Source organism: Trichechus manatus, unplaced genomic scaffold (assembly GCF_000243295.1).
Source record: "Trichechus manatus latirostris isolate Lorelei unplaced genomic scaffold, TriManLat1.0 scaffold00081, whole genome shotgun sequence".
NCBI classification, from domain to species: domain Eukaryota; kingdom Metazoa; phylum Chordata; class Mammalia; order Sirenia; family Trichechidae; genus Trichechus; species Trichechus manatus.
This window is the reverse complement of record NW_004444017.1, coordinates 4,513,260-4,526,483: the sequence shown is the minus strand read 5'-3', so window position 1 is coordinate 4,526,483 and position 13,224 is coordinate 4,513,260. Positions and strand designations below refer to the sequence as shown.

General features: G+C 37.6%; 1 protein-coding gene across 1 annotated transcript in view; it reads right to left on the bottom strand.

Moving 5' to 3' along the window:
- ERC1 (ELKS/RAB6-interacting/CAST family member 1) overlaps positions 1-13,224 on the bottom strand; it is a 541,536-nt gene that overhangs the window by 72,057 nt on the left and 456,255 nt on the right. The window contains exon 17 of the mRNA XM_004381205.2: positions 10,887-10,985. Within this exon, the coding sequence (XP_004381262.1) occupies positions 10,887-10,985 (99 nt within the window). The remainder of the gene's footprint in view (positions 1-10,886; positions 10,986-13,224) is intronic.

The window sequence follows — 13,224 nt, the reverse complement described above, 5'->3', positions numbered from 1 at the left end:
TATATATATATATCTGCTGTATAGGGGAACAAAAAGAAATGTATTTTGTTAGTTTCATAGGTAGGATGTGATATTACATTAAAAAAAAAAAAAAAAGAAGCAGATATGGTGAGGCATTCTCCTTTCTTATTTGTTACTCCAAAACAAAAAAACAACCCACTGCCACTAAGTCAATTCCGACTCATAGTGACCCTATAGGACAGAGTGGAACTGCCCCGCAGGGTTTCCAAGGTTGTAATCTTTACAGAAGCAGACTGCCACATCTTTCTCCTACGGAGCGGCTGGTGGGTTCAAACCACCAAGCTTCTGGTTAGCAGCTGAACAACACTTAATCACTGCATCACCAGGGCTCCTTAATGGGAAAATGGGACTAGATGTGCCACTATCTCAATGGCCATCCAGTTTCGGAAGACTCTTGACTTTCAGAAAAAGAGTAGGTGAAAGGGGATATGAGATTCTTCTAGGTTGGTGACCAGTGATCAAAGAAATCCTAGTTGGGAATAAAATATATAAATAAATTTGCCTGGAATATCCCTGTGTTGCAGCTCCTTGGGGGGTCTCAGTGTCCTAGCGGGCTATCAGAAGGAGGGCAGAGGTAGCTATTTTGAAGAATCCCAACAGTTATAATGCTTCTATAGCACAGAAATGTCTTTATAAGAAAAAATGGGAGATGGAAACTGGCTCAGTCACAAACCATCCTAAATTATAAAGAAAGAGAAAATGAATTTAGAGGTACAAAGATAGACATGGTGAGAAAAATTGGGGCAAAGTGTTTTAGACATGATTATAATTTGGAAATAAAAGCAACATTCCATTCCTATGATAACGTTCATGTTGTTGTTAGTTGCTGTTGAGTTGGCTCTGACTCACAGAGACCCCCCTTACAACAGAATGAAAGATTGCCTGGTCCTGCACCATCTTCACCATTGGTATGCTGGAGTTTATGGTTGTGGTCACTGTGCATTTTGAGTGTCTTCCAACATAACGGACTCATCTTTCAGCATTATATCGAACGATATTCTATAGTGGTCCATAGGATTTTCACTGGCTACTGTCATGGATTGAATTGTGTCCCCCAAAAATATGTGTCAACTTGATTAGGCTGTGATTCCCAGTATTGTGTGGTCATCCTCCATTTTGTGATTGATATAATTTTCCTATATGTTGTAAATCCTAATCTCTGCCCGTGTAATGAGACAAGACTGGATTATGTTGAAGAGGATTATGGTAGGATGCAAGACCCTTGCTCAGGTCACATCCCTGATCCAATGTAAAGGGAGTTTCCCTGGGGTGTGGCCCGCACCACCCTTTATTTTACAAGAGATAAAAGGAAACGGAAGTGAGCAGAGAGCGGGGACATCATACCACCATATAAGTAGCTAGGAGCAGAGCACGTCCTTTGGACCCGGGGTTCCTGTGCAGAGAAGCTCCTAGTCCAGGGAAAGATTAATGACAAAGACCTTCCTCCAGAGCCAACACAGAGAGAAGGCCTTCCCCTGGAGCTGACGCCCTGAATTTGGACTTCCAGCCTACTAGACTGTGAGAAAATAAATTTTTCTTTGTTAAAGCCATCTACTTGTGGTACTTCTGTTATAGCAGCACTAGATGACCAAGACAGTTACTTTCTGGAAGTACATTGCCAGGTCTTTTTTCTTTGTCTTAGTCTGGAAGCTCTGCTGAAACCTGTCTATTATGGGTGATCTTGCTGGTATCTGAAATACCAGTGGCATAGCTTCCAGCATCATAGCAATACGCAAACCACCACAGTATGACAAATCTGTCCATCTTGATAATGTTCATAGAGCTTTCAAATCTGAAACTAGTATGTACTACTATATCTTATTATACTAACTATTGTATATTATAGTCCATAAAGCATACAGTATAGTAGTATTATGGATTGAACTGTGTCCCCCCAAAATATGTGTTGTAAATCCTAACCTCTGTGCCTGTGGTTATAATTCTATTTGGGAATTAGCTGCCTTTGTTATGTTAATCGACAAGATTAGCATAGGGTGTATCTTGAGTCAATCTCTTTTGAGATATAAAAGAGATTAAACAAGAAGAAGGGAGATGGGGTAAGATCGATGTCAAGACACATGGAGATCTCCAAAGAACCAGGAAGCAGAAGTGGCAGAGACAAAGACCTTCCTCCAGAGCCGGCAGAGACAGAAAGCCTTCCTCTAGTCTGCTCTGAGTTTGGACTTCTAGCCTCTTAAACTGGGAAAAGATAATTTGTTTGTTAAAGCCATCCACTAGTGGTATTTCTGTTATAGCAGCACTAGATAACTAGACAAGGACCTTGTAATTTTGTTATTATAGTGAATGGGTTATTTTCATTACATTTTCTAGTATAGCGGTGATTGCTAGAATTCTTATTCCATTAAATTAGATGCTTCTAAATGTAATCATGCTATGAGTTGGAACTGACTCAACTGCAGCAGGTTTGGTTTAAATATAATCATAATATTTGCTAAAAGTTTTTAATAAATGTCAATTTAAATAATTCTCTTATATTCTTAGCATTCTAAGTATTTTCTTTTTCATAAATAAAGATTAATTTAAAAAATGTATCAGTCAAGTGATGTCAGAAACCTACTGTAAGTGCCTTTTATTAAGGGACTATCTTGGCAGTTCCTTAACAGTAAAAGCAGTTTTGTTATTTTTCCCACAGAGGCATACAATTCAATCCAACATGTGTCTACTGAGTGTCTACTATGCCCAAGGAACTAGATTGGGAAGTAGAAGATTCCTTCTTTCCATGTGATACTAGAAAGACCATTGGATCTGGAGTTAGACCAGTCTTGGGTTTAAATGTCTGCCACTTGTAGACTGAGTAATCTTGAATTACTGAATTTCTTTGAGTTCTGTTTCCTTTTTTATAAAAAGGGGAAAACAACATGTTCTTCTTAGGGTGCATATGAAAATTAAATAAGAGATAACAGATATGAAAATGGCCTGTAATTGTCGTTGCCTGGTCCTGTGCCATCTTCGAGATTGGTCGTATGTTTGAGTCCATTGTTGCAGCTATGAAAACCCTATGGCCCATAATTAAGGTTTACTAAATATTTCTTTTCTCCATCCCATTTCTCTGCAGCTATGATCCTCCTGTTTCTTGAATTCTACTGGCTTTTCCAAGCTTTTCAGGAAAGAAGCCTCTTGTAAAATAATCTCTAATCCACTTACGAAAATACAGAGTCAAATTGTTCCTTCCCTGTTGTTTGTTATATGTCAAAAACTGGTCCTCATAATTATTGAGGATGCTATAATACTTTACTGGACCAATTGTTTTCTCCATACTGACAAAATATTCCAATTTATTACTCTGTTCAATTCTGCAAGATGATTTAACACCTCCCTTCCACAGATATATTCTCCAGAGAAAGAAGAGACTCCCACTGTAGCACTATTATAAACAGAATAATTTTAGGATGTTTCAAACTGATAGGGAGACTATGTGGACAACCCAAGTAGGATAAATAGACATGAAATGTCAAAAGAGAAAGAAACACTCATCTTAAAAGCTTGTGTTAATATTTACATCACCCCTAATTTAGAAAAAAAAAAGTTTTTTTTAACATACTGGTCTGAATCCTGTTTTGGAACACTGCAGTTTTGATCTAATAGGCATGAAACCCATTCTTCAGATTTAGTCAGTGGAATGTTCTTACACTAAGACCAATGCCAAGGCCCTTGGTAGGTGCATACTTTACTTGAGGGGTCTGGGACCAGTTTACATAAACTGCTTCCACAGGACGAAGACCAGAAAAAACACAGGTCATGGTACCTACTATGCTCCCAGCTCTTCTTAATGGCTCTGAGCTACAGGTTACTAAGAGAAGAAAATCTTCTACCTGAAGGGTGTTCAGTTACCAAACAGGAAGGATTTCTGAATTATTCTCGACTCCATTTTATTTCTCATGAAGTTTACGGGAGCCAAATTCGAGGACTTAATTATGGCTTTCTTTTATATTTTCAACATTTCTCTAGAGTTCTTTTGTTTCAAGACACTTTTCCTATCTACCCTTTCTAAACTTCATTTTCTTGTACTAGCAGGTAATGGTGATATTAAAACTAAGCAAATGCTATGCTCTTGGTTTCTTCTTTGGATTTCATCAACTCAGAAGTTCATTCATTCAGTCAATATACATTTACTGAGGCCCTATTGTATACTAGGTATTGTTCTAGGTGATGGGAATACAAAAGCAAACATGTCAAAGTCCCTGTCCTCATACTATAAGGGATGAAGACAGAAAAGAAAGACAAAAGAAGAAGGGATAAAAAGAGTGGCAGGGATAGCTAATTTAGATAGTCTGTTCTATGAGTCAGCAATAATGCCAAATAACCAGATCTGATGGCAATTAGACCCAAAGCAATTTAAACATGCTACAATTTATTTAAACATGCTAGAAATGTATTCAACTGACTTACTGAATGGTTACAGAACCATTATTAAATCATCCTCAAATCTGACTTAACTACTGAATTCGGAACATCTGAAAGGAGTGTCTGAAAAGAGCAGATGGAAATGTGAGAGGAAACTAGCTGATTTACACTTCACGAAGATTTTTCTATAGGCTGAGGGAAGAGAGAAAGGACTTTGTTATTTTTTTCTAAGTGGAGGTAACCCTTGGTCTCATACATTCTGTGTGTCTCAGGAGGGTTACTTGGATTCTTTACAGAATCCAAGACGCTCTCCCAAAGGAAAAATTCTTCATCGTACAGGAGATTAAACTTTTGGCCATGAAAAGGGAGATATGATCATTAATATGTTCTCGATATCTCTTTCACTGTCAAGCTACGAGTCTCTCCTTCCAGGCCACAGAAATGCCTGGCGACCTTAAAGTTACAACTTCCAATCTTTGTTTTGCACTCTTACCTATAAAATGAGGGTTCTGGACTAGATACTGATATCGATTATAATAGTAACTAACATTTACTGAAAGCTTATCATTTCCTGGAGATGGACCTACGTTGACAACAGCAACAACAAAGATAGTACCAGCACACAGAGTACTTGCTATGTGGAAGGCACTGTTCAAAGCATTTTACATGTATATTAACTGATCTAATCTTGCCAACAATCCTATGAAGTAGGTACTATTAATAAACTCCTTTTACAGATAAAGAAACTGGGGTTCAGAGAGTTTACTTTCCCAAGGTCACAGAGTAAGTGGAGGAACCTGGATTCAAAGCCGCTGTGCAGTTTGGCTCCAAACTCCGTTGCTACATGGCCACTCATAACTCATTTACTTCTCACAACAGCCTCCATTTTTTTTTTTTTTAATATTTTAATGTACTTCAGGTGAAGGCTTACAAAACAAATAGTTTCTCATGAAACAGTAGTACACATGTTGTTTTATGACATTGGTTAACAACCCCACAACATATTAACCCTCTAAATTCTCAACCTTTCTTTTTTTTTTTTTGGTGAAACTACACATAGCCAAAGATACACCGTTTCAAAAATTTCTACATACACAGTTCAGTGACATTGACTACGCTCTTCCAGTTGTGCTGTTATTGTCACTTAAGATGAAGGCTTACAGAACAAAATAGTTTCTCATTTAACAGTTACTACAAATGTTGCCCTGTGACAATGGTTAACAATCTCACAACACATCAACAATATCCTTACTCAATCTTGTGTTCCCTATCACCAGCTTCCTTGTCCCCTTCTGCCGTCTGGCCCTTGTCACTGGACTCCTGTACCTCGTTAGTCTCATTTGGTTTTACGGGGCTGTCTACTCCCAGGCTGAACAGTGAACCTTGGAGGTAACTTCACCACTGAGCTAAAAGGGTGTCTGGGGACCATACTCTCGAGGTTTCTCCAGTCTCCTTTAGGCCAGTAAATCTGGTCTTTTTTTTTGTGAGTTAGAATTACGCTCTACATCCTTCTCCAGCTCTGTCCAGAACCCTCTGTTGTGATCCTGGTCAGAGCAGTCAGTGGTGGTAGCCAGGCACCATCTAGCTGTACTGGACTCAGTCCGGTGGAGGCCTTGGTAGCTGTGGACAATTTGTCCTTTGGACTAATCTTTTCCTTGTATCCTGTTCTCTTCATTGTCCCTTGCTTCCAAAGGGATGAGACCAGTGGAGTATCTTAGATGGCCGCTCACAGGCTTTTAAGACCCCAGACGCTACTCACCAAGGTAGAATGTAGAACATTGTCTTTATAAGCTGTGTCATGCCAATTGAGCTAGATGTTCCCCGAGACCACGGTCCCCAGAGCCCTCCGCCCAGCAATTCAGTCCCTCAGGGAGTTTGGATGTGTCTGTGGGGCTTCCATGACCTTTCCTTGTACACGTTGTGCTAGTTTCCCCTGTATTGTGTAACAGCCTCCATTTTAAAGATGAGGAAACTGAAGTGCAGAGAGTATACCAAGGTCACAGGTGAACGAGTGGTGGTGTTAGGATTTGAACATAGGCATTCTAGCTCCAAAGCCTACATTCTTTTTTTTTTTTAATTGTACTTTTGATAAAGATTTACGGAACAAACTAGCTTCTCATTAAACAGTTAGTACACATATTGTTTTATGACATTGGTTAACAATCCCATGACATGTCAACACTCTCCTTTCTCGACCTTGGGTTCCGTATTATCAGCTTTCCTGTCCCCTCTTGCCTTCTAGTTCTTGCCCCTGGGCTGGTATGTCTCTTTAGTCTCATTTTGTTTTAAGGGCCTGTCTAATCTTTGGATGAAGGGTGAACCTCGGGAGTGACTTCATTACTGAGCCAAAAGGGTATCCGGGGGACATACTCTCGGAGTTTCTCCAGTCTCTGTCAGGCCAGTAAGTCTGGTCTTTTTTTGAGTTAGAATTTTGTTCTACATTTTTCTCCAGCTCTGTCTGTGACCCTCTATTGTGATCCCTGTCAGAGCAGTCAGTATTGATAGCCGGGCCCCATCTAGTTGTACTGGACTCAGTCTGGTGGAGGCCATGGTAGTTGTGGTCCATTAGTCCTTTGGACTAATCTTTCCATTGTATTTTAGTTTTCTTCATTCTTCCTTGCTCCTGAAGGGGTGAGAGCAGTGGAGTATCTTTGATGGTCGCTCACAGGCTTTTAAGACCCCCGATGCTACTTACCAAAGTAGAATGTAGAACATTTTCTTTATAAACTGTGTTATGCCAATTGAGCTAGATGTTCCCCAAGACCATGGTTCTCACAGACTTCAGTCCAGCAATTCAGTCCCTCAGGGAGTTTGGATGTGTCTATGGAGCTTCCAGGACCTTGCCTTGTACAAGTTGTGCTGGCAAAGCCTACATGCTTTACCACTACGCTCTATCACCTCTCAAGAAATGGTCTAACTCCAAAATCCCTTTCAGTTCGATAACTCTATGATTCTCTTCCTAGCTGAGTACTGATTTACCCAGTAATGCTCATTCTTTGTCAGTATCCACTGGTGTCTTATAAAATGTTTTAGTTGCACAATATTTACATTCTAATATTTGATAAGGGTAAGTCACAAATTTCAAAAGTGTAAAATTTTGCTAAGAAAAATCTGTGCTCTGTAGAATTAGCAAGGAAACAAGTAAAGGAAACTGGATAGCAAGTCAAGACTTTGCAGTGTTTATGGGTCACTCACATATTTCTTTAGGTAAAACTCTCATGATGTTTGTAGCATTTTACTAACTTTGAAACACTGTCATGGAAACTCTAGCTATGGTCAGCTAACTGTGACTGTACTGTGTTAAACCCAAGGCAGTTAATATTTAGTACGGTAAGCTCAATAGTGCAATAATTGGGAAAAGCAAAATAAACAGCATTTGAACTCTTGCTAAGAGTTACTCTATTATGGTAGCAGTAGAAAGGAAAATGGAGACTTCAGGAACAAGTCTATGCTAGGGTTTGCTAATTTTTCAGTCTCCTGGGTGATGTGATGTTATCTATGAGCTTTGTTTCCCAGAACACTAACATGCTTCCTCTCATTGGCTAAAAAAGGGTTTGCAATCAAAATACGATCCTGCTCATGCATGTGTAGGGGTGTTTCCTGCTGAGGCATGCTAAGAAGCTCCTATGCTCTGCCAAAATAGACAAGGCAGAAACAAGTTCATTTCTAAGTAAGAGACTGGTGAACTATATCCAACTACTGTATGGACCCCACATGCGTCATGAAGACAAATATTCATCCTTGTAGAGTATAGATAAAGAGAATTAGTACACTCATTTTCTCAGCTTTAGCTTTCTCTGGCATGCAACATTCTAACTCAAAGATCTTTTTGGTTCCCACTGCACATTTCACCTTCTTTCACATTCTCAGGATAAAGTCATTTGGAAAACTTCCCATCTTCACAGTGTATGCTCCTTTCCAGAACTTACCTCATCATCCTTCTTGGCTGTGTTCACTAGTGAGAGGGTTACACATGTCCTCAGCAGTTTAACACCAAGACACAGACATTTCAGGGAGAACTGACTCCAAAAAAGTGGGCTCACTAATAGGCAGTGAATCGAGAGAGTGCAAGGCCACCAATATGTGTTAACTTATTAATCATAATTATTATTTTTTCTAAGAAAAGGATTTCCTTAGTCAAACCTCCAGGGCATCAGATCAAAGGGAGATGCTGCCACAGCTGGACTATATTTTCCAGCCAATTGGTCTGGAAAGGAGAATCTAGACAGTGTCCTGGCAACTGTTTAACACAGCAGCAATCCATGAAGAAGAAAAAGAGTTCTCTACACCGACTTTAAAAAAAGTCTTCCTTTACTTCTTTGCTCCTCCTTATTTTTAGAGATAGTTTGAAAGTAATTTCAAAGCTCTAGGTAGGCACTCCATATGAATTACTAGTACTGACCCTGAGAATTCAGAGCCTTCTTCTACAGTAGAAACAAAAGGAAGTTTTAATCCATAGTTCAGATTTTTAAAAAAGACTATATATTCACAATTAATTATCATAAAAAGTATATCCTAAACCTAGGTTAATGGTAGAGTATGTGATCAATTTTCTAGTTCTAATTTGATGTAGTAATTATAATTCTTACCAGGACACTGTAAAAAATCACCTTAGATAAGGCAATTTATTAATAAAATCACAACTGGAGAAATTTAGTTATATGCCCTGGAAGTTCTCCAAAAAAAATGCATAAAAGGAAATTATAAAAGTGGTCATTAACATACAACAAGAAAAAAAAAAAGCCACAAAATCTAAACCCCACTATGTCAGAAGCACAGCAATACACACAAAAATCATGTGAAAAGAAAACACAGAGGGATTTCATGAATTACATAGAAACAAGATGTGATAGTGATTGTGTAAAATAAATTAAATAAAACAAACAAAAAAACATTTCTATAGTTAAGGAAAGCTGTTTCTCACCGTTCTGAACAAAATGGCTGAACTAAGAGCATCTGATTGGCTATGCCCATATACCCTCCTCCTCATCCTATTGAGAGAGAGATGACAAAGGGAACAATGCCCCAGAGCAGCATGGGAATGAAAAAGAATTGGTTAGTATTTAAAGAAAATGTAGAAGAAAATGGTTTCTAATTTCTTGACTCTTTTTATACTGAATTCTAATTCCCTAAACTGTTAAAATTAGTACTTAGTTTGTCATTAAATTTCTACTCTTCCTATCTTTCCAAAATGCCTTCTCTATCCCAGGGCTATATCTGGGCAAAATTATCAAATCGAAAGCTTTTCTTTATGTTTTCTCTTTTCTTCAACCTTTTCCCATCTCTTTTTGCCTCTCCCTAATCCCAGGCATCCGATTCCCTCTTTATCTATTATCAAAACTTTTTCAAGGAAAGGATTTGAATGTATACTATACACACTGAGATAAATTTAATTCCATGCATCAGGAAGCAGGCAGAGAAAGCAAAGTGATTTCTTGGCAGGAAAATGTTGCTAACACCAGCAGACAGTTCTCCATTTTGCCAGTATTAAAGATTGGTACTGCTTTCCCACTAAAATATAAGGCTTGCTTCAACTGGTTTACTAAATGTCATCACACTAGGACTATACTTTCTGAATCTTAGAAAAACTTGCAATTTTGATATCATTGGTGCTTTCATCTGAAATATTTCTGCTGCTTCTCCTAACACAATGCTATAGCTGTTGTTTACTAGAGATGGTTAACAGGGGAGTCTTCCTTGACTTTTTAGTCATATGGATATAATTACTTAACTATTATTTTTTTCCCCTCAGCTATATATTTTAAGACTGGGTGTGACGGAGATGTTGAGATCTGATTTTTGGCAATGGGATATGAGGGAATCTGTTCACCACTCTAAACCATCCATCACTTTCAAGATTCTGGGAGAGCTCCCTTCTTCCAAATTGCTGGAGTTGGATATGGTTCCCTTTAGATTCATCAATGCCTTTGTCGCATTGAAGGGTTGAGGGTAACAATTTTCCTTGAGAATGACATATGCTGGAGGGATCCACCAAGGAAATGGAGTAAGGAGGCTAAGTTTAAACCTTCAGTTTTCAGAGAGGATGAGTAGAAATTTAAAATTTGCAATTAAACAAAAGTTACCACTAACAAACAAGAGTTACTGCTCACTGAGCTCATAAGGAAAGAGTCTTGTTTTTCTAGTATGGTACTGTTTCTTTGATAAGAAAACTTGGACAACTACAAATTAGTATGCCTCAATGAGTTTAAAATTTTTTTGAAACCCAATTCAAGGATTCTTTATCATCATCATCAATCTTCAGCGTATTTGTTCTTAAAATATTCAGAATTACCACCTTGCTATACAAAAAGTAAATCTGTGGTTTTCTTAAAAAAAAAAAAAAAAGTGAAGTTTTCAGAAACTGAATGGGCTATTTATTTTTATTTTTCTAACTTTATATTAGAATATAATTTATACCCTAGAATTTGCAACATGCTGGTATAAAATACACCAAAATATAAGCACGGTAGTTTTTATAAAACACTCAAGAGCAGTCTTACCTGGTCTGGGGAGGGTTTATGATTGGTTTGATTGGAATGGGAGGATCTGAAGTGGTCATCCTCATAGTTGTCGGCCATTAGCTTCATTCGATTTTGTGTCTAAGAAGAAATGATTCATAAGGTTACATTTAGATAGAATTTCTATAACACACTATAAAGTAACAGATGCTTTAAAAGTTTCAATAAAAAAAAAAAGAAAGAAAAATTAATCCTGTTTGCAATAAAATAAATGAAACAGGATTTCTGTGGATATTGGGCAAAAAAAGTTTAGGCACCTACATTGGTACAGGAATGTTTTTGGGGAGAGGCAATCTCCCAAAATTAAGCACTTTAAGCACTGTTTGTTTTTGTAAATAAAGACTGGATTCTACATTTAGGACTCTCTAACTTCATTTTTTCACTTTATGATATACAGAAGCTATCTTGCCATGTTACTATGTAAGAATCTACTCATCCCTTTAAACAACTATACAGTATTCCAGAGCACAGTGGTTACGAGCTACGGCTGCTAACCAAAAAGTCGGCAGTTACAATCCACCAGTTGCTCTCTGGAAACCCTATGGAGCAGTTCTACTCTGTTTTATAGGATTGCCATGAGCTGGAATTGACTTGATAGCAATGGGTTTGGTTTGGTGGTTTATATAACATACAGACCATAAGCATTAGGGGAAACAGTTATCACTATTTGTAAATGAAATGATTTTTCACCCAGAAAACTCAAGAGAATCAACTGAAAAACAATTACAACTTACAATAGAATTCAGTAAGGTGAACAGACAGAAGCTACATATGTAAAATTCAATAGCTTTTCTTAACACCATCAATAAACAATTTAAGTTGTGAAAACAAGTCAAAGCCTCTGAAATCCTTCTCCTCAACCTTAGCTCCATTTACCTTCGCCTCAACCCTTTTCTCCATATTTACCAAAAAGGAGGACTGGATTGGTGATCCTGTCTGACTGGCCAATTTAAGTCCTGAATAAGTGACTAATATATCCAACATTTTAGAGAATTCACTATGCAGGGCAAGCAATTGAGAAAATGTAGGGTACACTACACATGAAAATCAAATAGCAGTATATGTTACTAATGACTGTTAAAACCTTAAGAATGTGCACTGAAAATAAACTTGCTAATATGGTATGATTTCGAAATGTTCACTATAGATAATCTAAAAAATACAGAATAAAAAAGAAAAGAAAAATCACCTGTCATCCCTCTACTCAGTGATAGATCACTGTTAATATTTAGGTATATCCATTCAATCTATTCCCTATGGGCATACAAAGTGGCACACTCTTCTGATTGATTTGTCTATTTCTATTACAATACAGTACTTCTACAATTGCTGTATCTTATAGTGTATTTGATATCTGGTGAGATACGTTGTTTCTTTCTCCCTCTCCCCACCCCATCCCCATCACCAATTCTAGTTTTTCAAAATTTGATTGCTATCTTTAATATATTCTCTTTTCTAGATGAATTTAAAACATTTTGTCTAGTTCCATAAAAAACTTCATAAAGATTTTCTTTGGCATTTTTTTCAGGTAATGATGCCTGAGCAAAGGCTCTGGAGCCAGACTGCCTGGGTATGACTTCTAGCTCTGCCTCGTACCATCTATCTAACCTTGGGCAAGCTACTTACATGCTCAGAGCCTCAGTTTCCTTACCTTTGAAATGGGAATAACAATATTTTCTCCTCCTAAGACTGTTGTGAGGATTAACCAACTGAGTTAATATAAGCAAAACACTTAAAAAGGTGCCTGGCATAAAATCAAAGCACAATAAATTTTAGCTAACATTATCATCATCACAAACACTTTTTTCACGTTGTTAAATATTATTCTAAAATAAAATTTTAACTGGCTGCTTAGCAAGCAGTTGAATGGATGTTTAATGAGTCCCATGTTGTTGAGTATTTAGGGTCTTTTCATTTTCACCTAGTATATATGCACACTTTTAAGCCAGTTCCTCCCTCCAGTGTATAATGATAGCAAAGAAAGTACTTATCAACAAACTGTATGTGATATCAAATTTCTCTTTTCTGGGATGACCTACAGTGACCTTGAAAATATGTAGGACAATTTTTCTTATGTTATGTGGTATTACATGACAAATGGAAAGTCTTTTGCAAAGCAGCTCTTGAGAAAGGGGAATGACAGAGGAAAGGGCAGAAAGGAATACCCAGAGAGTATGCAAAACATCTGCATGTTATTCATTTGGTTCAGGAACTTTTCCATGTCGACTTTAATAGGACTGTAAGGGGAAAGTATACTTTGGCTAGTTATTTTCTTAGAACACAAGATACCTAATCTTTAGTACCTGATATATGGTGTAAG